Source organism: Hyperolius riggenbachi, chromosome 12, assembly GCF_040937935.1.
Source record: "Hyperolius riggenbachi isolate aHypRig1 chromosome 12, aHypRig1.pri, whole genome shotgun sequence".
NCBI classification, from domain to species: domain Eukaryota; kingdom Metazoa; phylum Chordata; class Amphibia; order Anura; family Hyperoliidae; genus Hyperolius; species Hyperolius riggenbachi.
The window spans coordinates 102,951,628-102,978,178 of record NC_090657.1 but is presented as its reverse complement, the minus strand read 5'-3'; the positions used below and the strand labels follow the sequence as shown (position 1 = coordinate 102,978,178).

Here is a 26,551-nt window from a genome sequence, read left to right as displayed (position 1 = left end):
GTATTTCCTTCCATTTTTATTTCATACTGTGCTATTTGTCTCTAATTGTTGTTTTTAACGATTTTCTGTATTATATTAATTACTTATATTGCTTTTATAATAAACGACGATAACGTAATTTGTCCGGCTACACCTATTATTCGGCCACACAAACTGAACCCTGGCTTCTGAAGAGTCGCTACTATTGTTGATAGCTAGATAAAATCGTGTGTTTAACAGTTTTCTATTTGCAGGTCTCGAGTCAGCCAGTCATTGGGTTCCTCTGTCCCATGGTAACAGAGGTGGTGGCATTTATACCCTGAAATAGTGTGTAATTTGTATTACCGTAACTCACAGGTTCCCTTCTGGTCGGTCTGCTGCCAAAATCCCCAGCGGTTTCTGCGCACCGATTGCGACCACAGATTGCATGGTCTGTGTGCTGAAACCGATTGGGAGGCATTGCGCCGTCCGGCCACTAAGGGCCCTGTGACAGGAAGCCAGCAAAGTAATTGGAATGTATTCATTGCAAAAAGTATAGAAATGTAAATACATAAGATTTTGTGCCTTGCTAACTAATGTAGTTTTTATATCTATTAAAACACTAAGACTGAACATGGGCTTCTACATAGTGCAGTACTTGGTAATAGGTGTTCCTTATGTATTAGACGTGCATTTGAATGTGTATAATGGTAGGTACACACGATACTATTTTTTGGCAGATTTACCTGCCAGATAGATTTTTATCCGATCTGAATTTCAATCAATTTTCCGATCAATTTCCGTTCACTATTATGGAAATCGATATATTGAAAAAAAAAAGATCTGGCAAGTAAATCTACCAGAAAATCGTATTGTGTGTACTTGGCATTCGTTTTCAGATGTTAGTGTGTGTGTTTGATGCAGTTTTTCCCTGTAGAAGACTTCTCTCTACCAGTACGTATTGTGATTTCTTACAATTTCTGTCTCATAGAAAACTTTCTGATTTTGTTGATTTCTCTTCATCTTGCAGCAGAGGGGTATTTATTTTTCTGTCTTTATTTCCAATTCACAGTACCATGGAGATTATCCCTCCTAAACCAGTTAAGAAGAATAAGGAGCAGAGACCCCGGCATCTCTTGACTGACCTTCCATTACCTCCTGAACTCCCAGGAGGAGACCCATCACCTCCTGAGTCTCCTGAGCCCAAAGAGGCAACACCCCCACAGCCACCTGCAAGGAAAAGGCCAAAGTAAGTTTGTGCTATGTGTGAGAAGGCATTTCTGAATCCCTTAGAAATTAGTTTAGTCAACTGAAGAAGCTGATCTTTGGGGATGTTACTAATGTGAAGTATTTTCTTTAACCTCCGTTGTTACTGTGCGTGACAAAGATGCTAAAAGATTCTGTTTCCCAGAAAAATGTGTGTAGTTTTTAATCATTTTTGCCCTATCACTAGTGTTACCTTAGTATGAGTTCTGTATATACCTGCGCTCACTGCACTCACTGATCACTCTGAGATGCAGTAGGAACCCTGACTGAATGCTTGCAGTTTAGCATGCAATATTCTATCCTGCTTGTCCTTTGTATCTTCACACCAGACTGGGGATCCTTAAAAAGCTTTTAATTGTTCACATCCAGCTGTATTACAGATACAGACATGCGGCTTCTGCCAGAGACTGGACTCAGCAAGTCTCCATACAGCTACCAGCACTCCAGTCCTTCCGTCCTGCTTGAGCGTCAGCATACTACCAAACCGGCTAATCTCGGGCATTAGGCAGCCTGAGATCAGCTGGTTGTGGAAGCCCTGCCCTGAGTTAAAGAACCTCCACACTAAAAATCAACTCTGCAGCACTGAAAAGGCTTGGTGTTTCACAGCATCAGAACTTTGTTTTTCTTACCCAAGCCTCATTTTTAGCTGCACAGAAGCTAAGCTCCACCCCATAAAAGACATCTGCCCAGGCATTTTTCCCCTTGATGCTGTGCAAAGCATTATGGGATTTCTGTTTTTTTTTATTTTATTTTGCATTTGAGATTTGAAGCCCAGCACGCGCAGCTGGGAGGGATGATCCGGACACAGGACAGTTGGAACTGTATCTCATGCTCCCTGCCACCTCCTTTCAACCAAAAAGATGGCTGCCCCCATGAAACTACAAACCTTTGCCTGTTCTTTTAAAACAGGGTGGGTAAGAGATCATGGCCTTGATTCATCAAGACTTATCGAATTGGTTAACGACAGTTTGGTAAAATACCGAATTAATTAAGTTTATATCAGGATTCATCAAATTTACCTACAGCTGTTAGCGAGCATTCGGTAATCATTCGTTAGTGATGCGTTAAAACGGAAGAAAGTGCAATTCATGAAAATGAAAGTGGGCGTGGTTTAGCGTTAAATTTAGGATTAGTTATCTCCTTCACTGCTATGTCGTTATTCCTGTCAGATCATTGCTGACAGAGAAGATGGAGCCATTCGAAGTGGTTATATGTATCAGCTGAGAGTGATTCAAAGGCGCAGAAGGGCAAGAATAAGGTCTAGAACTATATCAATTTGCAAGAGAATAGATTTATTTGCAATAACAGCCAGGACATCTGCATTTCTCTTGAATCATTTTGTAAGAGAACACAGGCAGTGCCAGGGTTAACTAATTTGCTAGCTGCACTATATTTTTTTTTAGAAAAGGCTCCTATCAAATTGTGGGATTGTCCCGAGCCACTTCCAGAATCCTGGTCCAGGTGTTAAGCCCTATTCAGAATGTTGCTACGTAGTGTTCAAAGGACTGCCTTTTACCCACAATTCCATGGGAATCTTATGGCCTTGTGTTAAATTACCGCTGTAAAATGGAAATATCGACACGTTACTGAATGGTTACCGAATTGTTATCGAATTCACACCGAATGCGGAAAAACCTTGATGAATACAACTAGAAATCGATAAACTTCGAATTCGGTAATTTAACAAACTGGAAAAAGTTAACTCAAAGACAATGATGAATCGAGGCCTATATTACCTGTCTATTTTAATTAACATAGTTAATGTAACTAAATGACAGTATGTTTGTTTAGGCTGAAGTTCCTCTTTAAAGGTGCGTACACACTCCCTACCAAATGCGACGGGTCCGCTGGACCCTCCCACTGGGCGGTCTTTAGCCGACAGTATGTGCGTGTTTACGTGCTGTCGGCGGACTGATAATGCTGTTTCTGAAATATCTGCTGACTCTCCCGCCCAGCGGGAGGGTCCGGCGGACCCGTCATTGCATTTAGTAGTGCGTGTGTACGCACCTTAACTTACATGAGAACCCTTTCGCAGCCCTGTCCACGTTAATATTAAACAGTATTTTGTTAACTGCAAGTAATAAAAACAGTGGCTGAACGTGTCCTTTTTAAAACAAACAAAACATCCTAATTATACTCTTTGCAATACAAAATTAGGTATGCGCTGTGGAGCGTTTTTCTAAACAATACGGCAAATATTGAGTAGTCACAATACAAAACCAGAAATAGTGCTTCAAGGCCTAAGGGCTCTTTAACATTAGAGCAGATTTTCTGCGTTTCAACGTAACTGGTAAAGTTTGCGTTACTCAAGGTGAAATGAAAGTCCATAGACTTTCATTTTAGCTTTCACATATAACGCAGCCTTTTTGTGCGTTGCGTTACACTGCACCCAGGCGCAGTTTTTCGGCCGACGCTAGCTTTATGCGTTACAATGTTAGTCAATGTAAAACGCACACTATGCGCGTTTTTAATCCGTTAACGCAGGCAATCAGTTCCAGAATGCAACAGAGGAACAATGTAGAAAGTTGAAAACTAAAAGGAAAAAAAAATTACCTGTGTTTTCCTATGTGCTGTAACGCATTGAAAACGGATTAAAAACTTACACTCACTGCAGTGCAACGCATATCAAAACGCATACAACAAAAACGTATGCTTTGAGCGTTCTCCAACGCAAGTGAAAGAGCCCTAATTGTTCTTGTTGCCACTAGTAAAAACTGAATAAGGACCGTCATAAAGTCTCTTGTAATCACAATTCCAGCAGCAACTTTCCAAGTGGCCAACATGTTATATGCAAAACAAGAAGACAAGAGAATCCAATAGCGTAACTCTGTATGTCAGATGGCACACCACCACTTTCCCTCGTGCTCCTTCAGTATTAAATATAACACCCACAGTGAGTTGGACACCCCCACACTGCCCGCACTCACCCAGCTGTCCTCCTAATGTATCCGGAGGTAAGATTCATAAGCCTTGTGGGGTATAGTGCTTCCAGTATTGATCACAGTGGATCCAGCACTAAAAAAGCGCATATAACAGAGCTGAGGTTCCTGGTGGCTGCTCATGTCAATACCGCCTCAGGTTCTCAGATTTCCCCGCTGCTCCAGTCCACTTCCCGTCCTCAGGCTGATCGTGTCTGACGTGGCTCCACCCTATGCATTTCATCACCAAGTAACTCATCAGGGGCAGACGTCAGACGCAAGACCAGCGCTACTTAAGCAACACCCAGCCGCCTTCCTTTCCTGATTCGCCACGGAGGACAACCGGTTACCTAGCAACCCTCTGTCCACAACACCGGACTTATTACTAGAACTACAAAAGCCCATAGATTCAATAGAACTCGTAGACTTTAGCTGAATTGACACGACCGGTCACTTACAGCATATATCCCCCCCCCCCCCCCGTTCCATCCCCGCCACATACAATAAATAAAACATCCAATCTTAAAACATCTACGGTAATATATTTTTAGCAGCAAACACTGCACCTATGAACATTTATACAAATCCATACCTCACATCTATCAAATTAATCATTTCTTAGCAAACAATTTATATTGAATTCCATATTTAAACTTAATGGAGTTAAAGTATCCAGAGCAAATATCCAGCGAGTCTTTCTTTGAAATCTCCCTTACCCTATTACATCCCCTCCATGATGGTATTCGCTTTTCAATCCCACAAAAATGCATACATTTAGGATCAGATAAATGCTTCTGTTTAAAATGCAATGATACATTATGTTGTTCAAAACACTTTTGAATGTTTTTTATATGCTCCCCAATTCTTTCTTTTAACATTCTCGTTGTGCGGCCTACATACTGTAGGCCGCAATCGCACCATATAACATACACAACCCCCACAGTAGAGCATGTGATAACATTCTTAATTGTAAATTCTCTTATTGGACTGCGACTTAATACTTGCCTTTTTCTCACCTTTTGCCTCAGTACATCCCAGTACATCCTAATGATACTGTTTTTTTGTTGTTGTTTTTTTTTCTTCTCCCATTGTGCTTCCATTGTCCACTATAGGTCTCTATAGGGGGCTTGGAATACTTTGATGTTCTTGAAGGGGCACTTATACTCAGTAAAAATTTACAATGTGGCCATGTACAAGGCTCAGCTTTGCCGACCACCACTTCATTTTGGAACTATACTCCTTATTCAAATCTCCAACTGGGCAGTTGGAGCGAGGGAGCATGCTTTCTCCACTCAAAGGGCCCTTTTCACAGTAGCCATGGCCAAGATCGTTCTGGGCTGAGGGGCCACAAATTATATGAGGGCACTAAGGAAGCCCCAGATGTGGCCACCTCATAAATTTTGATTGAGTTCAGCTGTGCTTTGAGGTTGCTGTACATGCTCTGGCATTATCAGTATCAAATGGATTTGCTCATCTTAATGAAATTGCCTTAGAATCTTCTTCTTCCCACCAATATGACCTGCCATATGAGGTTAGTTCTAAAGGAGATATTGGTTGGGAATAGGAGAAAATAAAGATTTTGTTGCTGAGTGATAATTGTAGGTTTTCTCCTCCAGACAATACACACATTTTATGGTAATAGTGTTTCTATCATATGTGATGCAGTGTTACTGGTCATCACTGACCAGCCAGTATACTGATCTGGAGGGACATTTGGCCATTTTCGCTTCATTTATGGCAGTTTTCCTATCGCAGCCCAGAGCAATGCCTTTCTATTGCCTAAAGCACTAATTGGATATATGAACTTTGAGTGGACCAGTTTCCAACCTCCAAGTAAGTGGGATGTTTATTGGTAAACATAAAACGTATGTAAAAAAAAAACCAACAACCCGGAATTAACGGTCACCCAGTCTGGATGTTGACTTCTGGATGCAGTGCCAGTGTTATGTCTGTTCAGACTTACCGTACTTTTCGCCGTATAAGACGCACTTTTTCTCCCCCAAAAATGGGGAGAAAAAGTCCCTGCGTCTTATACGGCAAAGGCAGGGAATCCTCGACTTACGAACGCCCGCCGATACGAACCACGACCCGCCGGCACATCGGGAATTCCCTGCCTGTGTGTGTACACTGTGCCTGCTGACGTGCTGCTGCCCTCTCCCCATAGCTGCTCTAAGTGTCCAGCCGCATGTCCCCCGCTAGCGTATAGGATGCCCGATCCCCCGTGTTCCTCATCTTCCTCCCCCTGGTGATTGCTGGCCCCCCTCCCCGGGTGTTAATCTGTAGCGGGCTTCCCTTTCCGCCATGCCCGTTAGGATTGTAGACCTGCCTCACAGCCGCGCATCTTGCTCTAGTGATCGTCATGTGATAATGACGCAACCATCACATGACGATCACTAGAGCAAGATGCGCGGCTGTGAGGCAGGTCTCCAATCCTAACGGGCATGGCGGAAAGGGAAGACTGCTACAGATTAACACCCGGGGGGCCAGCAATACCCAGGAGGAGGAAGATGGGGAGCACTGTGGGATCGGGCATCCTATACACTAGCAGAGAGGTAAGCCCGCTACAGATTAACACCCGGGGGGGCAGCAATCGCCAGGGGGAGGAAGATGAGGAACAGGGGGGATAGGGCATCCTATACACTAGCGGGGGACATGCGGCTGGACACTTAGAGCAGCTATGAGGGCAGCGGCACATGTCAAAAGGCACAGTATACACACGTGGAGGACACAGAAGACACATGAGGCAGGTATGGGGGTCACATAGAGGACACATAGGGCAGGTATGGACGTCACATGGGGCAGGCATGGGTGACACAGGACACATGGGGCAGGCATAGGGGACACAGAGGACACATGGGGCAGGCATAGGGGACACAGAGGACACATGGGAACACAGGACACTTAGGGCAGACATGGGGAACACAATGGTGGACACAGGAGGACACCATTTGGGGGCGAACATGTACAAGACGCTCCTGGAATATAGGTGGACCAGGTTTAGGTTTTATTTTTTTTCTCTGGTTTTTGCCCTCTAAACCTGGGTGTGTCTTATATTCCGGAGCGTCTTATACGGCGCGAAATACGGGTATGCCTTTTGGTGTTTCAGCTTACCGTAGAGCAACTGCACTGCAGAGGAGTGGAGAACTGGGCATGTTTGAAAACCTATGTTTGATTTGTTCACACCACAGGATACAGATTTTGGCTGTTCCTCCATTCTTACTGTACTGGATGCTCATGCTTAGAGATGTGTACACGGGTAACAGTTCTGTCAACTAAAACTTTTCTAATTATGGAAGGATCAGTGTTGCCCCGGCAAATAATGTACTCAATTCAAACAGCTGCTAATTTATTTTTTATAGGCGAGAGGGACACGCCAATTTTCATACAGTAGATTGTAATAATTGAAAAAAGCACTAAGTGTATTTAAAACAAAAACACCACCATGTAATAATTTATTGAAATAAAGCATGCAATAACAATAAATGGACAATTTATATAGGTGCATACCTACAGTCACTCACACATTTAATCAGACCACAACCTTACCACCTCCACTTATTGCAGTGAAAAAGGAATTGGGAGGGTCCTGAAAGCATGCAAAATTAGCAAAAAGTAATAAAAAAAAAAGTACCTGCTAATAAACTCTGCAGGTTTGTTTGAAAGAATCACCACAACCATTAAATGTTGCAACGTAGTTTAGCAGGCTGTAGTTGTTGCACATTTAGTGCAAGTGAATTGCTTTCCCCTTTGTGAGGGTGAATCAGTCACTAGCTACAATTGAGGCAATGAGTGGGTAATTGCACTAATACAATGTTCTGCCGTTCAATGGTAGTTAATATGCAGGAATCCTGTTTAGAGTATAGGTGAAACTTCGTTTGCAAAATAGATGTTAAATGGACAGCACGGTGGCGTAGTGGTTAGCTCTCTCGCCTTGCAGCGCTGGGTCCCTGGTTCGAATCCCAGCCAGGGCACTATCTGCAAAGAGTTTGTATGTACTCTCCGTGTCTGCGTGGGTTTCCTTCGGGCACTCCGGTTTCCTCCCACATTCCAAAAACATACAGATAAGTTAATTGGTTCCCTCTAAAAAAAAATTGGCCCTAGACTACAGTACTTACACTACATAAAATAGACATATGGCAATGGTAGGGATTAGATTGTGAGCTCCTTTGAGGGACAGTTAGTGACATATATATATATATATATATATATATATATATATATATATATATATATATATATATATATATATATATATATATATATATATATATATATATATATATTGTACAGCGCTGCGTAATATGTCGGCGCTATATAAATACTAAATAATAATAAAATGTTGGCAAAAATAAATGTAGTAGGTGTCTGCAAACTGCGTTGCCCTACAGTTGCAAAGAAAAGATTTACAAGACCTCCTTTCCAGTGGGACCCTGAGTCTATTGTGTACCTGGGAATAAAGCTGCCAACTGCTTCTCTTCATGCGTTCTGCTGCTTTGCCCCCCCCCCCCCCCCCGCCATGCTTCACAGTAGGCAAGGTATTCTTTTCTTCATAGGTCTTGTTCTTCCTCCTCCAAACATATGTTGATCCATGGGCCAAACCGGTTCTAATTTTGTTTTATCAGTCCACAGAACACTACCACAAAAGTTTTGGGATAGTGTTCTATGGACTGCTGAAACAAAATTAGAACGGTTTGGTCCCATGGATCAAACAGGAAGGAGGAAGAACAAGGCCTATGAAGAAAAGAACACCTTGCCTACTGTGAAGCATGGCAGGGGGTCAATCATGCTTTGGGGCTGTTTTGCTTCTGCAGGTACAGGGAAGCTTCAGCGTGTGCAAGGTACCCTCATACGAGGAGAAATCATAAAGCAAAGTATAATTAAGAGGAAAAAAGAGACGGAAGCAATCAATAACTTAATCAACCAGTTACAGAGATTAGAGGATAAACAAACATAAAGCCGAACAAAAGTGCTTTATTGTAAGCTGTTCACTACTGGGATTCCTTTAATGCATGAGCCTCCCAATATACACAGGGACCTGGATCGTATGATTAGAAGCAGCAGAAAGTCTACATATTTCACACTATGGCCTGGTGCACACCAAAAAACGCTAGCAGATCCGCAAAATGCTAGCAGATTTTGAAACGCTTTTTATTTTTCTGTAGCATTTCAGCTAGCATTTTGCGGTTTTGTGAAGCGTTTTTGGTGTAGTAGATTTCAGATATTGTTACAGTAAAGCTGTTACTGAACAGCTTCTGTAACAAAAACGCCGGCAAAACCGCTCTGAAGTGCCGTTTTTCAGAGCGGTTTGCGTTTTTCCTATACTTAACATTGAGGCAGAAATGCATCCACAATCCAAAAAATGCCTCACCCCGGGAGTATGCGTTTCTGCAAAACCTCCCGCTCTGGTGTGAACCACCCCATTGAGATACATTAACCAAGCGTATCCGCAGCCGCAAGCGACTGCAGAAACGCTGAAAAAGCTGCTCGGTGTGCACCAGCCCTATGAGCAGAAAACCGCTGTTTGATGTGTTATTGTACTCCTGTTCCCTTAGGAAAAGAAGCATAGCCATTACCACATGAAAGAGCCACGTGTTATAGGCATGTTCCCAATAATTTTGCACCTGAGTGCAGTGATGTAAATATGCATACATTTTACAGGGCAGTACAAAATCTCATTTAGGCCTGGTTCACATTATAAATCGCGCTTTTCAAAGCAATTTTCCCCTGCAATTTGTGATTTATTTTTTTAATTTTTTTTTTTATTTATTTTTTTTATAGCGTTTTGTCCGGTGATTTGAGCTTTTCTTCCTGCAGACAATCAGGAAGTGAACTATATGACCTCCAGGTCATAAAATATCACAGGTCACAGGAATATCAGTAATGTAGATTGTGAAGAAAAGCGTTCACAAAAAAAGCTTTTACAAGCAATTCCCCCCCCCCCCCCCCCTATACCTTCCATTGAATCGCAGACACTCACAAAATGGTGCAGAAGCCGCATTTCCGATTAGAAAGAAAGCTCATCGCACATGTGAGAACACTCACATTGAGTATTGCTCAAGCACTTTTAAAGCACTTTTAAAAATAGCCAGCTCTTTAAAAAAATTTGAAACGCGCTCATAGTGTGAGCAAGCCCTTACTGTTGACTGGGTTTAAAGGTCAGTTTCACTTGTGCCAGCATCCGTTAATACGAGTACACATCCGAATCCCTTTAGCTGTGCCATGCATTGTACAGGGACGGATGTAGTGTGCGTTTTAAATTCTGTGTGTGTGTGTGTATTATATTATATTCCCCCCTGCATGTGAATTCAGAAGCGGCCTATTGATTTCAGTAGGCTGCGATTAATTCACTTGCGGGGAGATGCTGTAGAATCACACCTAGTGGAAATATATCCTAAAGGTGGCCATACACCATACAATTAAAAGATCCACTTTTACACCAATACGATAAATACGTTCGGTTGTCTCAAAAAAATAGAAAGAAATCTGATCGAATTTCCCATTTTTATTTGATAAAAGATGGCTTGGGAGTGTTGTATTTTTCTGATCATTTTTTATGAAAATTGAATGGTGTGTGGTAGATTGTCAATTAACTTGATGGTTTCAATTTTTATTCATGATTAGGGAAAATTGTACATTGGTCAGATTTTTGAAATCACAAGTTACAAAGGTACAATCGGTCAGAAAAATTGCAATTCGTGAATTGAAAAGATATATTAAAAATTGTATGGTGTGTGACCAGCTTTAGGGTAAATGGATCGAGTGATCATGGCAGCCCGCAGTTGCTTTAACTGCTTCACTCCTGTTCCCTTCATTTGCTTTCTGACTGCTCAGTAGGAAGTATCATCTCCATTCATTTCAACAGAGAGGTTTTCTCTTATCTGCTCAACAGTACATACAGTGGCCTGGATGAAGGAGAGGTAAACTAAGCAACAGCTGTTATGATAGGTGTACCCCACCATATGCAGTTTAGCAGGCACTGGGGACCTTTAAGTGGGTATTGGGGGACACAGAGGGGCATGTTGGATAGAGCAAACTGGTCACAGACCTTGGAAATAGAAACTGAACATTTGATTAAACAACCGATCAAATATTACAGTAGAAAAAAATGTATACATTCTGAAACAGGAAAGATAGTAGTGGTGAAATTTGTGGATTTTTGTTGATGGATTTTTAAAAACTACTACTTGGCACAAGAAGTAGTCACATCTGATGGTGCTAATTTTTATATTATCTTTCAGAATATGCTGCCCCCGATATGGTGAGCGGAAACAAACCGAAATTGACTGGGGTAAACGCTGTGTGGATAAGTTTGATATTATTGGTATTATTGGTGAAGGCACATATGGACAAGTTTACAAAGCCAAGGACAAAGATACTGGTATGTGTTTTTTTTTTTTTGTTTGTTTTTTACGTATTGTTTTTTTTATTCAACTTTCATATAACTGTTCTGTCTTGCTCAGTAGCATTTTCATGGAGCAAAAACCCCCTATGATCCTGCTTAGCATTTTTCTTTGCACTCTTGCTTCTAATAGGATTTTTTTTCTCTCCATTCCATCTATTGTAGTTTTTTTTCTAGTCATTCAGTGTTCGCTGTTCAAGTGCATGTTTTGTTTCTGGTGGTATTTGCCCCTATTTCTGACCTCCTTTCTCTGGTAAATAGTGCATGTTTGCAAAATGTGATTTAGCTCAAACACACTCATTTTTAAACCCCCCACATAGTAGTTATGTGAACTGTACACTGTATTCTAAAAAGAAAGTTAAACTGCTGTTGGAGAAAGTCCTCCCTGTAATTTCACTCTCTGGTAAAGTAAACCTGAAGTCGGAGGAATATACTTGTGTGATGATATATAACAGTGCTGTCCAACTTCGCGGGCATGGAGGGCCGTTTTTTTTTTTCAGACCACATGGTGGAGGGCCGGCAGACCGATACAGTCTAACATCTAAAATCTAGCAGCAGATTTCCCCACAAAATGCTATTGGAGTGATAGCAGATTCCCCACAAAGTACAACCAGATTGGCAGCAGATTCTCCACAAAATGCACTCAGATTGGCCGCAGATTTGCCCACAAACTGCAATCCGATTGGCTGCAGATTTACCCACAAAATACACTCAGATTGGCTGCAGATTTACCCACAAAATACATTCAGATTGGCTGCAGATGTACCCACAAAATACATTCAGATTGGCTGCAGATGTACCCACAAAATACATTCAGATTGGCTGCAGATGTACCCACAAAATACATTCAGATTGGCTGCAGATGTACCCACAAAATACATTCAGATTGGCTGCAGATTTACCCACAAAATATGTTCAGATGTGCACTCAATTGCCAGCAGATGTGCCCACAAAATGCACTCAGATTGCCAGCAGATGTGGGCACAAAATGCACTCAGATTGCCCAAACCCCCCCCCCCCTCGTTGTCCCCCGTGCTGCCGCCTGTAACTCACCTCAGCGGCGGGCAGGAGATCGGACTCGGAGCCAGTCAGACCAGCGCATAGCAGCCGCGCTGTGAATTTGACATAATCGGTCACGTCCAGCGCGTAAAGTCCCCCGTGCGGCTGTCATGCGCTGGTGTGACTGGTTCCTATCTTCTTCTGCTGCCGCCACCGCTCTGAGGTGTATTAGAGGCGGCAGCACGGGGGACAAAGAGGGGGAAGCCTGTAAATTAGTCTGCGCAGCATGGGGGAAAGGAAATAAATAAATGTTGCGCTACGTGGAACAGGCGGCAGGGGGGCCGCAGCAGGAAGCCTGGCGGGCCGGATGCGACCCGCGGGCTGCCAGTTGGACAGCACTGATATATAACATAGGACACTGGCAAAGACTAATATGGAAAGAATTCAGGTGTTTTATTATTCCACCAAAACTACTGGATTTCTGCAACCTCGATATTCCAGCAAAACAGAACTGAAACAGCAGCATAAGCAGAACTACCGGCAAATGTAGTGTCCACAGATAACACCATACATTACAAGAAGCCCAAGGAGAAAGTCCAGGCAATTAGTCCAGTATTCCATATGCAGGTAATTCGATGCTTCAGGAAGCTTCTTCAATCCCATAACTACTGGTTCCAAGGGTTTAGAGAACAAGCGCCACAGCTTGCTGTTTCCATCACTAGCTCACTAGAAAAACCCCAGGTACCTGACCTTTTATGGCAGATCCAGGATCCTGTCCTTGCTCCCAGACCATTCAGTAGATACAGATAATCCCCTCCTCCAGGAGCTGTGTGGACCAGCAGAAAGGAGTCAGACCATTGTCTATTGGTAAACATGAGCAGATAAGGACAAGTCTGCCAACAGACAGTAGAATAGAAACTCCACCTGACTCCAGCAAGCTAAAATCAACACAATACAACATGCAGATCACAGCAAGCACTCTATGCAGGAAAACTACATTTTGCAAGAATAAAAGGCATACATCACAACTTGGTCTCATTTTTTTTTTAATTTTTTACTACTATATATCAGAATCCTATTTATTCGCCAAGTACAGGGTAGCGTACAAGGAATTGTTTTTGGCACAAACGGCTCAGGGATGGACAAACGTAGATACATAACAAAATACATAGTTGCATAACTTTATCAGAGAACAACACAAGTGTGTACCTAATAAAGTGCACATTAAGGAATTGGGGAGGGACACGGATTACATACTGGCGATAGCATAGATTACACTTTGGAGATTGCTGATTGAGTGGGTGAGTTTGGAGCCAGAACAGCTTGGATGAAGAAAGTGTTACTGTGCCTGGAGGTCCTGGTGGCGATGGCCAGGCTTGCTCTCCACGGATCAATCACGTTCCCTCCCCGCTGATTGGAGGGAAGGGACGTGGGCAGGGAGCAGCGACATAGAGGAGGCGGGGGATCGTCGAGACTGATAGTGCAGACATAAACAGCCGGCTATCGACATGCTGCGTGTCGCTTAGCACGGCGTATGATTTATGGGGTCACAACAGAGCGCAGGGGGGCCTGTGGTGGGAACTGTATAGCAACAGAGGCTGGCTATTATATGCAGACCCAGCCTCTGTGTGCAATTAGGATTCTTAGGGGGACATTTATCAAGAGTGTCTGAGACAAAATATTAGTAGGTTTTTAGAAATCTGTTCAGAACTGTCTCAGACATCCTAAGAAATCACTAAATAGTGCAGATTCCTTCTTAAAGAGAAACTCCAACCAAGAATTGAACTTTATCCCAATCAGTAGCTGATACCCCCTTTTACATGAGAAATAGAATGATTTTCACAAACAGACCATCAGGGGGCGCTGTGTGACTGATTTTGTGCTGAAACCACTCCCACTAGAGGCTCTGAATACTGCGGTACTCCTGGCAAACTGCCACAATGTAACAATGTTCACAGACAGGAAATGGCTGTTTAGAGCTGTCTTAACAGCCAGAACAGCTAGAAACAGCTACATAACATGCCCACAGTAACAATGTCACCATGTAATACATGTCAGAATGTGAATCTGGGAGAGGAAAGATTTTACAATGAGCAAACACTGACTAAATCATTTATACATAATTATGGTAAAAATGAAGCACTTTTTTTTTTATTACATTATTTTCACTGGAGTTCCTCTTTAAACTGTTGAGAATAGGAGGAGTTTGGAAGGTCTCTCAGGCAGTGCAGTGTGTGAGGGAAATTGCTGTTGCTGAGGTAACCAATAAATCTGCTGTCAGCAGGCTCTGAGCAGGAAATCAGCAGGGGGGAGGAGCCCTTCACAAATCATGTCTGGCCTGCTGTAGAACTGCTATTGAGCACTTCTTAATCTCCATCAGTTTAGGAATGGATTTGCACTTTTCTTAACTGTGGTGCAGCTCTAGAAATCCATGCAAAACTGCTGGTATTCTGTAGCATTTGGGAAGTTTCTTACTATCATGCAGAGCAGTTCTTTTGCCGTTTAGAACAGTTTTAGAAGAAAAAACAGTCGGTAATGCTTTGATAAATCTGGCTCTCTGAACCCACCTCGGGTTCTCTTTAAAGAAGACTGCTTCTGGATAAGTTTAACTCTTCTTTTAGAGGATGTGTGTACAGAGCAACAAGTCACACCTGCAGTGGATATGACATTAAGGCTAGGTCCACACTGGTCCAGTAAGGATCAGATCCGTTTCAAACTGATCCGTTTTTCTAAACTTCACCCCTCCCCCTGGTTTTCCAGAAATGCATTTTTATAGCATACGTTTCCAGTCCGTGGAAGCCTATGCCCAGTCGTGGGGGGAGAGGCAGCCACCATGCTGGAGGGGTATAGTAGGGAGGAAAGGGGTGGCAGCGGGGAGGGGGGACGTCCCCCCCTCACCTGGGTCCCTGTCCCCACTCCCCCTCCAGCTACATGCCGCAAAACTTGTTACAATTTATAGCAGCGGGGAGCTTACCTTCTCTCCACTTCCTCCGCTTGCTACGTCACTGCCTGCAATGCTGCCCTCTATACTTCGGAGGGCAGCATTGCAGGCAGTGACGAGGAAGAAGTAGGAGGAGAAGGTAAGCTTGCTGCTGCTATAAATTTTAACAAGTTTTGCGGCGTGTACCTGGAGGGGGTGGGGGGGGCGTTCCCCATGACCGCTGCCACCCCCGTCCTGCCTGCTATAACCCTCCGACATGGAGGCCCCTTCTCCCCCCACAGGCTGTGACACAGAAACGGATCCGTTTCTGTGTCCAAATCTGGATCAGTTTTTTCTATTACCTGCCACTATCCCTGCGTGTATCAGGATCCAGATCCTTTGCGTGAAAATGCAGCAGATCAGGACCTTCCGTTTGTTTTGAAAACTGATCCCCGCAAACGCAGACTGATCCGGTTTTTGTTTGGGTGAAGACTGATGCTATTTTTAACATTGCTATCTGTGGCCCTGGTTTTGATCAGGTTTTAAAAACGGAGCCACGGATTTTTCCGGACCTAATGTGAACGAGCCCTTATACAAACAGTATGATTGTAAATGCTGTATTTTAAAGACAATAACTGCGTAATAGAGTGTTCGATCCAGTTGATTTTTTTCCTAATGACTGTCATTAAACTTTAGGTTTTTCTTTTTTGTTTGTTTTTTCCCCCTTTAAAGAGGAACCATCGCAAAAATCTTAAAATTTAAAACGCATACAAATAAGTACATTTCTCCCTGAGTAAAATGAGCCATAAATTACTTTTCTGCTATATTGCTGTCACTTACAGTAGGTAGTATAAATCTGACATTGCCGACAGATTTTGGGCTAGTCCATCTCTATAGTGGATTCTCAGCATGGCCTTTATTCTTTATAAAGACATTCCCTGAAAATGATTAATACAAAGATGCTGGCCAGCCTCCCTGCTCGCTGCACACTATTTTGGCAGTTGGATGGAGCAACTGCCATTCACTAAGTGCTTTTAAAAACCCTAAGAACCGCCCTATGAGAAGATGGGCTAGTCCAAAATCTGTCGGTAATGTCAGATTTCTACTACTTACTGTGACAGCAACATAGGAGAAAAGTAATTTATGGCTCATTTTACTCTGGGAGAAATGTACTTATTTGTATGCATTTTAAATATTAAGATTTTCGCGACCGTTCCTCTTTAACCACTTGCCGACCGCCCACTACCTATGGGTGGCTGCAAAGTGGCACCCCCAGGACCGCGTACCGCCGATCGGCAACTCCTGGGGGACTGAATTGCCGGGGATTGCGCGCATTGATGCACGCGCATCCGCTGGCATTAGGCACCACCCACCCGCAACGTCAACCCGCCGGCCAATTAACAGCGCCGGCGGGTTGTTAACCCCCGAGCTGCCGCAAAGCGTATAATACGCTTTGTAATGTATACAAAGCGTATTATACAGGCTGCCTCCTGCCCTGGTGGTCCCAGTTATTGAGGGACCACCAGGGCAGGAGGCAGCCCCCCTAGTAAGCAAAAATACACACTTTTCTGGCCCCCCTGCCCCCTGATTGCCCACAGCACCCCTCAGACCCACCCCCCACCCCTGATCACCTCCTCAGACCCCCCCTGATCACTCCCTCAGACCCCTGTTTGCACCCAATCACCCCCTAATCATCCATCAATCACTCCCTGTCACTATCTGTCAATGCTATTTTTTAGATTAGGTCCTAAACTGCCCCCTGGGGGCTCCTGATCACCCTCAGATCCTCCTCAGACCCCCCCCCCCTGTGTACTTTATACATCTACCCTCCCTTGTAATCACCCACTGATCACCTGTCAATCACCCATCAGTCACCACCTGTCACTGCCACCCATCAGATCAGACCCTAACCTGCCCCTTGCGGGCACCTAATCACCCGCCCACACCCTCAGATCGCCCACAGACCTGCCCTCAGATCACCTCCCAAGTGCATTGTTTACATCGGTTCTCCCCTCTAATCACCCATCAATCGCCCCTTGTCACCACCTGTCACTGCTACCCATCAAATCAGACCCTAATCTGCCCCTTGGGGGCACCCAATAACCCGCCCACACCCTCAGATCGCCCTCAGACCCCCCTGATCACCTCGCCAGTGCATTGCTTGCATCTATTCTCCCCTCTAATCACACCTTGATCACCTATCAATCACTCCGTCACCACCTGTCAGTGCTACCCATCAGATCAGACCCTAATCTGCCCCTTGCGGGCACCCAAACACCTGCCCACACCCTCAGATTGCCCTCAGACCCCTCCTCCCCATCTCCCCAGTGCATTATTTACATCTGTTCTCCCCTCTAGTCACCCACTGATCATCCATCAATCACCACCTGTCACTGCTACCCATTATACCCATCAGATCACACCCTAATCTGCCCCTTGCGGGCACCCAAACACCTGCCCACACCCTCAGATTGCCCTCAGACCCCTCCCCCCCATCTCCCCAGTGCATTATTTACATCTGTTCTCCCCTCTAGTCACCCACTGATCATCCATCAATCACCACCTGTCACTGCTACCCATTATACCCATCAGATCAGACCCTCATCTGCCCCTTGCGGGCACCCAATCACTCACCCACACCCTCAGATCGCCCTCAGACCCCCCCCCCCCCCCCCCACTGATCACCCATCAATCTCCTCCTGTCACCACCTGTCACTGCTACCCATTATACCCATCAGATCAGGCCCTAATCTGCCCCCTGCGGGCTTCTGATCACCCGGCCAAACCCTCACTCACCCCACCGCAGTGACGGCATTTTTTTTTTCTGATCACTGCTGGTCTCTACGACTTAATTGTGGCTGAGACCAGCCGTTATGCCACACAATACGCAACCGCCAATCCAAGAAGCTACCATGCCCAGCCTTTTCAGTGGACCACTCCGTTTCCTAACGTAACATTTTTAGGGGCCTTCTCCTTAACATGGGTCTAGTCAAAAAGAATGTACTGCGGTCTTATTGGTCTACGCACCCAATACATCACATGCCTATGTTCTCTGCTGCCATGTCCAGGTCACGATTTGAGAACGTCCTGCATTTCCTGCACTTCAGTGCCAATACAACCTGTCATCTAAGAGGCCACCCCGCTTATGACCAGTTCCACAAAATTCGGCCCCTCATAGACCACCTGTCATCAAAATTTGCAGATGCCTATACCCCTGAACAGTCATTTTGAGGCATTTGGTTTCCAGACTACTCTTCACGGTTTAGGGCCCCTAAAATGCCAGGGCAGTGTAGGAACCCCACAAGTGACCCCATTTTAGAAAGAAGAAACCCCAAGGTATTCCGTTAGGTATATGATAAGTTCATAGAAGATGTTGTTTTTTTGTCACAAGTTTCCGCTAACTTGTGACAAAAAATAAAATCTTCTATGAACTCACCAGCTGCAGTGGTCTGAATGGGAAAAAGTGTCTGGTCCTTAACCACTTAAGGACTGTAGTCATAAAACCCCTTAACCTCTTTTTTTCTATTCAGACCACTGCAGCTTTAACGGTTTATTGCTCTGTCATACAACCTACCACCTAAATGAATTTTACTTCCTTCTCTTGTCCCTAATACAGCTTTCTTTTGGTGCTATTTGATTGCTGCTGCGATTTTTAGTTTTTATTATGCTTAACCACAAGAAAATGTATGCGTGCTCAACACCAAGCTTAACCCTTTCAAGTCTGGCTGTGCAAATCTGGCTAAAATGGCTTATCATGAGGCATTGCTCATGCAAAAATGCATTTGCTTTCGCATGCCAAACTTTGCAGGGTCAAAAACTAATACCGCAAAGCGGTTGCCCTGCGGGAATTAGTTCATGCTATATAGCACTATCCAGGAGCGCCACGGGGAGGCTTCCCAATTACCCCAACAACCCGGGGGGCTGCGGGGCCCCGGGCTCTCTCACTGCCTAGGGACCACAGCGACACCCCAGAGGGGGAGGCTGGGTAGCGCAGACGACCCCCCCCCCCAAGCGTGGCCAGCGCCAGGGAGGGCCATCCGCACCCACCTCCCAAAATTTAAAAACAGGCACTTACCTTAACGTCCATTGCGTTCTGCTACTGCGCATTAACTCGGGGCACTGCATAGGAAAGGAGTGACGCATGGGTCACCCCGAGCTGTGGGGCTCAGGGCTGGCTCACACATATCACTCCAGAAGGGGGGGGGGAGGACAGGCACAGACAGCCCACTCCCGGGCTCACACCACCTAGAGCAAGCCATCCAACACCTGCCTCCAAAGGACAGAAATGCAAATATGCTTAACCACAAGAAAATGATTGCATGCTCAACACCAAGCTTAACCCTTTCAAGTCTGGCTGTGCAAATCTGGCTAAAATGGCTTATCATGAGGCATTGCTCATGCAAAAATGCATTTGCTTCCGCATGCCAAACTTTGCAGGGTCAAAAACTAATACCGCGAAGCGGTTGCCCTGCGGGAATTAGTTCATGCTATATAGCACTATCCAGGAGCGCCACGGGGAGGCTTCCCAATGCCCCCCTATCTCCCCAGTGCATTATTTACATCTGTTCTCCCCTCTAGTCACCCACTGATCATCCATCAATCACCACCTGTCACTGCTACCCATTATACCCATCAGATCAGACCCTCATCTGCCCCTTGCGGGCACCCAATCACTCGCCCACACCCTCAGATCGCCCTCAGACCCCCCCCCCCCCCCACTGATCACCCATCAATCACCCCCTGTCAACACCTGTCCCTGCTACCCATTATACCCATCAGATCAAACCTTCATCTGCCCCTTGCGTGCACCCAATCACTCGCCCACAACCTCAGATTGCCCCCCCCCCCCCAGATCACCTCCCCAGTGCATTGCATCTGTTCCCCCCCCCCCCCCCTCTAATCACACCCTGAGACACCCATCAATTACCTCCTGTCACCTCCTAGCACAACTGTCCATCAGATCAGGCCCTAATCTGCCCCCTGCGGGCTTCTGATCACCCGGCCAAACCCTCACTCACCCCACCGCAGTAACAGCATTTTTTTTTTCTGATCACTGCTGGTCTCTCCGACTTAATTGTGGCTGAGACCAACCGTTATGCCACACAATACGCAACCGCCAATCCAAGAAGCTACCATGCCCAGCCTTTTCAGTGGACCACTCCGTTTCCGAACGTAACATTTTTAGGGGCCTTCTCCTTAACATGGGTCTAGTCAAAAAGAATGTATTGCGGTCTTATTGGTCTACGCACCCAATACATCACATACCTATGTTCTCTGCTGCCATGTCCAGGTCACGATTTGAGAACGTCCTGCATTTCCTGCACTTCAGTGCTAATACAACCTGTCATCTAAGAGGCCACGCCGCTTATGACCAGTTCCACAAAATTCGGCCCCTCATAGACCACCTGTCATCAAAATTTGCAGATGCTTATACCCCTGAACAGTCATTTTGAGGCATTTGGTTTCCAGACTACTCTTCACAGTTTAGGGCCCCTAAAATGCCAGGGCAGTGTAGGAACCCCACAAGTGACTCCATTTTAGAAAGAAGACACCCCAAGGTATTCCGTTAGGTATATGATAAGTTCATAAAGATGTTATTTTTTTGTCACAAGTTAGTGGAAAATGACACTTTGTGCATAAAAATAAAAATCAATTTCCGCTAACTTGTGACAAAAAATAAAATCTTCTATGAACTCACCAGCTGCAGTGGTCTGAATGGGAAAAAGTGTCTGGTCCTTAACCACTTAACCACTTGCCGACCGCCTACTTCATATTGGCGGCGGCAAAGTGGCAGCCCCAGGACCACGTAACGCAGATTGGCGTCAGGTCCTGGGGCACTCTCTGGCCGGGGATCGCGCGCTGGGATGCGCGCGCACCCACCGGCAATAGGCTCCGCCCACCCGCGACGTCAACCCGCCGGCCAATCGGAAGCGCCGGCGGGTTGTTAACCCCGCGATCGCCGCTACAAAGTGTATAATACACTTTGTAATGTATACAAAGTGTATTATACAGGCTGCCTCCTGCCCTGGTGGTCCCAGTGTCCGAGGGACCACCAGGGCAGGCTGCAGCCACCCTAGTCTGCACCCAAACACACTGATCTGCCCCCTGATCGCCCACAGTACCCCTCAGACCCCCCCCTGCCCACCCCCCAGACCACCATTTGCACACAATCACCCCCCTAATCACCCATCAATCACTCCCTGTCACTATCTGTCAACGCTATTTTTTTTTTTAGTCCCTAAACTGCCCCCTGCTCCCTCCTGATCACCCCCCCACCCCTCAGATTCTCCCCAGACCCTCCCCCCCCCCCCTGCGTACTGTATGCATCTATCCCCCCTGATCAACTGTCAATCACCCGTCAATCACCCCCTGTCACTGCCACCCATCAATCAGCCCCTAACCTGCCCCTTGCGGGCAATCTGATCACCCACCCACACCAATAGATCGCCCGCAGATCCGACATCAGATCACCTCCCAAATCCATCGTTTACATCTATTCTCTCCTCTAAACACCCACTAATTACCCATCAATCACCCATCAATCACCCCCTATCACCACCTGTCACTGTTACCCATCAGATTAGACCCTTGCGGGCACCCAATCACCCGCCCACACACTCAGATTGCCCTCAACCCCCCCCCTTATCGATTCGCCAGTGCATTATTTACATCCGTTCTTCCCTGTAATAACCCACTGATCACCTGTCAATCACCCCCTGTCACTGCCACCCATCAATCACCCCCTGTCACTGCCACCCATCAATCAGCCCCTAACCTGCCCCTTGCGGGCAATCTGATCACCCACCCACACCAATAGATCGCCCGCAGATCCGACATCAGATCACCTCCCAAATCCATCGTTTACATCTATTCTCTCCTCTAAACACCCACTAATTACCCATCAATCACCCCCTATCACCACCTGTCACTGTTACCCATCAGATTAGACCCTAATCTGCCCCTTGCGGGCACCCAATCACCCGCCCACACGCTCAGATTGCCCTCAGACCCCCCCCTTATCAATTCGCCAGTGCAATATTTACATCTGTTATTCCCTGTAATAACCCACTGATCACCTGTCAATCACCCATCAATCACCCCCTGTCACTGCCACCCATCAATCACCCCCTGTCACTGCCACCCATCAATCAGCCCCTAACCTGCCCCTTGCGGGCAATCTGATCACCCACCCACACCAATAGATCGCCCGCAGATCCGACATCAGATCACCTCCCAAGTGCAGTGTTTACATCTCTTCTCTCCTCTAAACACCCACTAATTACCCATCAATCACCCCCTATCACCACCTGTCACTGTTACCCATCAGATTAGACCCTAATCTGCCCCTTGCGGGCACCCAATCACCCGCCCACACCTCAGAACGCCCTCAGACCCCAGCCCTGATCACCTCGCTAGTGCATTGCTTGCATCTATTTCCCCCTCTAATCACACCTTGAGACACCCATAAATCACCTCCTGTCACCCCCTAGCACACCTACCCATCAGATCAGGCCCTAATTTGCCCCGTGTGGGCTCCTGATCACTCGGCCAAACCCTCAGATCCCCCTCAGACCCCCTTCCGATCACCTCCCCAGTGCATTGATTGCATCTATTTTCCCCTCTAACCGCCCCCTGAGACACCCATCAATCACCTCCTGTCACCCCCCTAGCACTCCTATCCATCAGATCAGGCCCAATACATCCTGTCATCTAAGAGGCCACCCTGCTTATGACCGTTTCCACAAAATTTGCCCTCTCATAGACCACCTGTCATCAAAATTTGCAGATGCTTATACCCCTGAACAGTCATTTTGAGAAATTTGGTTTCCAGACTACTCACAGTTTTGGGCCCGTAAAATGCCAGGGCAGTATAGGAACCCCACAAGTGACCCCATTTTAGAAAGAAGACACCCCAAGGTATTCTGTTAGGTGTATGAGTTCATAGAAGATTTTATTTTTTGTCAAAAGTTAGCGGAAATTGGATTTTTATTGTTTTTTTCACAAAGTGTCATTTTTCACTAACTTGTGACAAAAAATAAAATCTTCTATGAACTCACCATACCCCTAACGGAATACCTTGGGGTGTCGTCTTTCTAAAATGGGGTCACTTGTGGGGTTCCTATACTGCCCTGGCATTTTAGGGGCCCTAAACCGTGGGGAGTAGTCTAGAAAACAAATGCCTCAAAATGACCTGTGAATAGGACGTTGGGCCCCTTAGCGCACCTAGGCTGCAAAAAAGTGTCACACATGTAGTATCACCATACTCAGGAGAAGTAGTATAATGTGTTTTGTGGTGTATTTTTACACATACCCATGCTGGGTGGGAGAAATCTCTCTGTAAATGGACAATTGTATGTAAAAAAAATCAAAAATGTGTCATTTACAGAGATATTTCTCCCACCCAGCATGGTTATATGTAAAAATACACCACAAAACACATTATACTACTTCTTCTGAGTACGGCGATACCACATGTGTGACACTTTTTTGCAGCCTAACTGTGCTAAGGGGCCCAAAGTCCAATGAGTACCTTTAGGATTTCACAGGTCATTTTGAGACATTTGGGTTCAAGACGACTACTCACGGTTTAGGGCCCCTAAAATGCCAGGGCAGTATTGGAACCCCACAAATGACCCCATTCTAGAAAGAAGACACCCCAAGGTATTCCGTTAGGAGTATGGTGAGTTCATAGAAGATTTTATTTTTGTCACAAGTTAGCGGAAATTGATATGTATTGTTTTTTTTTTCACAAAGTGTCATTTTCCGCTAACTTGTGACAAAAAAAAAATCTTCTATGAACTCACCATACCCCTAACGGATTACTTTGGGGTGTCTTCATTCTAAAATGGGGTCACTTGTGGGGTTCCTATACTGCCCTGGCATTTTAGGGGCCCTAAACCGTGAGGAGTAGTCTAGAATCCAAATGCCTCAAAATGACCTGTGAATAGGACGTTAGGCCCCTTAGCGCACCTAGGTTGCAAAAAAGTGTCACACATGTGGTATCGCCGTACTCAGAAGAAGTAGTATAATGTGTTTTGAGGTGTATTTTTATACATACCCATGCTGGGTGGGAGAAATCTCTCTGTAAATGGACAATTGTGTGTAAAAAAAATCAAATAATTGTCATTTACAGAGATATTTCTCCCACCTAGCATCTGTATGTGTAAAAATACACCCCAAAACACATTATACTACTTCTCCTGAGTACGGCGGTACCACATGTGTGGCACTTTCTTGCACCCTAAGTGCGCTAAGGGGCCCAAAGTCCAATGAGTACCTTTAGGATTTCACAGGTCATTTTGCGACATTTGGTTTCAAGACTACTCCTCACGGTTTAGGGCCCCTAAAATGCCAGGGCAGTATAGGAACCCCACAAATGACCCCATTTTAGAAAGAAGACACCCCAAGGTATTCCGTTAGGAGTATGGTGAGTTCATAGAAGATTTTATTTTTGTCACAAGTTAGCAGAAAATGACACTTTGTGAAAAAAAACAATTAAAATCAATTTCCGCTAACTTGTGACAAAAAAAAAAAATCTTCTATGAACTCACCATCCTCCTAATGGAATACCTTGGGGTGTCTTCTTTCTAAAATGGGGTAATTTGTGGGATTCCTATACTGTCCTGGCATTTTAGGGGCCCTAAACCGTGAGGAGCAGTCTTGAAACGAAATTTCTCAAAATGACCTGTGAAATCCTAAAGGTACTCATTGGACTTTGGGCCCCTTAGCGCAGTTAGGGTGCAAAAAAGTGCCACACATGTGGTATCGCCGTACTCAGGAGAAGTAGTATAATGTGTTTTGGGGTGTATTTTTCCACATACCCATGCTGAGTGGGAGAAATATCTCTATAAATTGACAATTGTGTGTTAAAAAAAGAAAACAATTGTCATTTACGGAGATATTTCTCCCACCCAGCATGGGTATGTGTAAAAATACACCCCAAAACACATTATACTACTTCTCCTGAGTACGGCAATACCACATGTGTGGCACTTTTTTGCAGCCTAACTGCGCTAAGGGGCCCAAAGTCCAATGAGCATCTTTAGGCTTTACAGGGGTGCTTACAATTAGGCACCCCCCAAAATGCCAGGACAGTGAACACACCCCACAAATGACCCCATTTTGGAAAGTAGACACTTCAAGGTATTCAGAGAGTAGCATAGTGAGTCCGTGGCAGATTTCATTTTTTTTTGTCGCAAGTTAGAACAAATGGAAACTTTTTTTTTTCTGTCACAAAGTGTCATTTTCCGCTAACTTGTGACAAAAAATAAAATCTTCTATGAACTCACCATGCCTCTCACTGAATACTTTGGGATGTCTTCTTTCCAAAATGGGGTCATTTGGGGGGGATTTGTACTATCCTGGAATTTTAGCCCCTCATGAAACCTGACAGGTGCGCAGAAAAGTCAGAGATGCTTGAAAATGGGAAAATTCACTTTTGGCACCATAGTTTGTAAACGCTATAACTTTTACCCAATCCAATAAATATACACTGAATGGGTTTTTTTTTATCAAAGACATGTAGCAGAATAACTTTCGCGCTCAAATGTATAGGAAATTTTACTTTATTTGAAAAATGTCAGCACAGAAAGTTAAAAAAGTCATTTTTTTGACAAAATTCATGTCTTTTTTGATGAATATAATAAAAACTAAAACTCGCAGCAGCAATCAAATAGCACCGAAAGAAAGCTGTATTAGTGACAAGAAAAGGAGGTAGAATTCATTTAGGTGGTAGGTTGTATGACTGAGCAATAAACCGTGAAAGCTGCAGTGGTCCGAATGGAAAAAAAGGCTCTGGTCCTTAAGGGGTTTTATGACTGCAGTCCTTAAGTGGTTAAGGACTGTAGTCATAAAACCCCTTAACCTCTTTTTTTCTATTCAGACCACTGCAGCTTTAACGGTTTATTGCTCTGTCATACAACCTACCACCTAAATGAATTTTACGTCCTTTTCTTGTCCCTAATACAGCTTTATTTTGGTGCTATTTGATTGCTGCTGCGATTTTTAGTTTTTTATTCATCAAAAAAGACATGAATTTTGTCAAAAAAATGATTTTTTTTTTTTACTTTGTGCTGACATTTTTCAAATAAA

At 44.9% G+C, this 26,551-nt stretch overlaps 1 protein-coding gene across 3 annotated transcripts in view; it reads left to right on the top strand.

Annotated features, from left to right (window-relative positions):
- Positions 1–26,551, top strand: part of CDK12 (cyclin dependent kinase 12) — a 293,902-nt gene that overhangs the window by 98,857 nt on the left and 168,494 nt on the right. For all 3 annotated transcript variants that reach the window (XR_011025139.1, XM_068262657.1, XM_068262656.1), the window contains exons 3-4: positions 1,031–1,207; positions 11,381–11,520. Coding sequence is in view for 2 of the 3 variants with exons in the window: in XM_068262657.1 (XP_068118758.1) it covers positions 1,031–1,207; positions 11,381–11,520 (317 nt within the window). In the remaining variant the exon portion in view is untranslated. The remainder of the gene's footprint in view (positions 1–1,030; positions 1,208–11,380; positions 11,521–26,551) is intronic.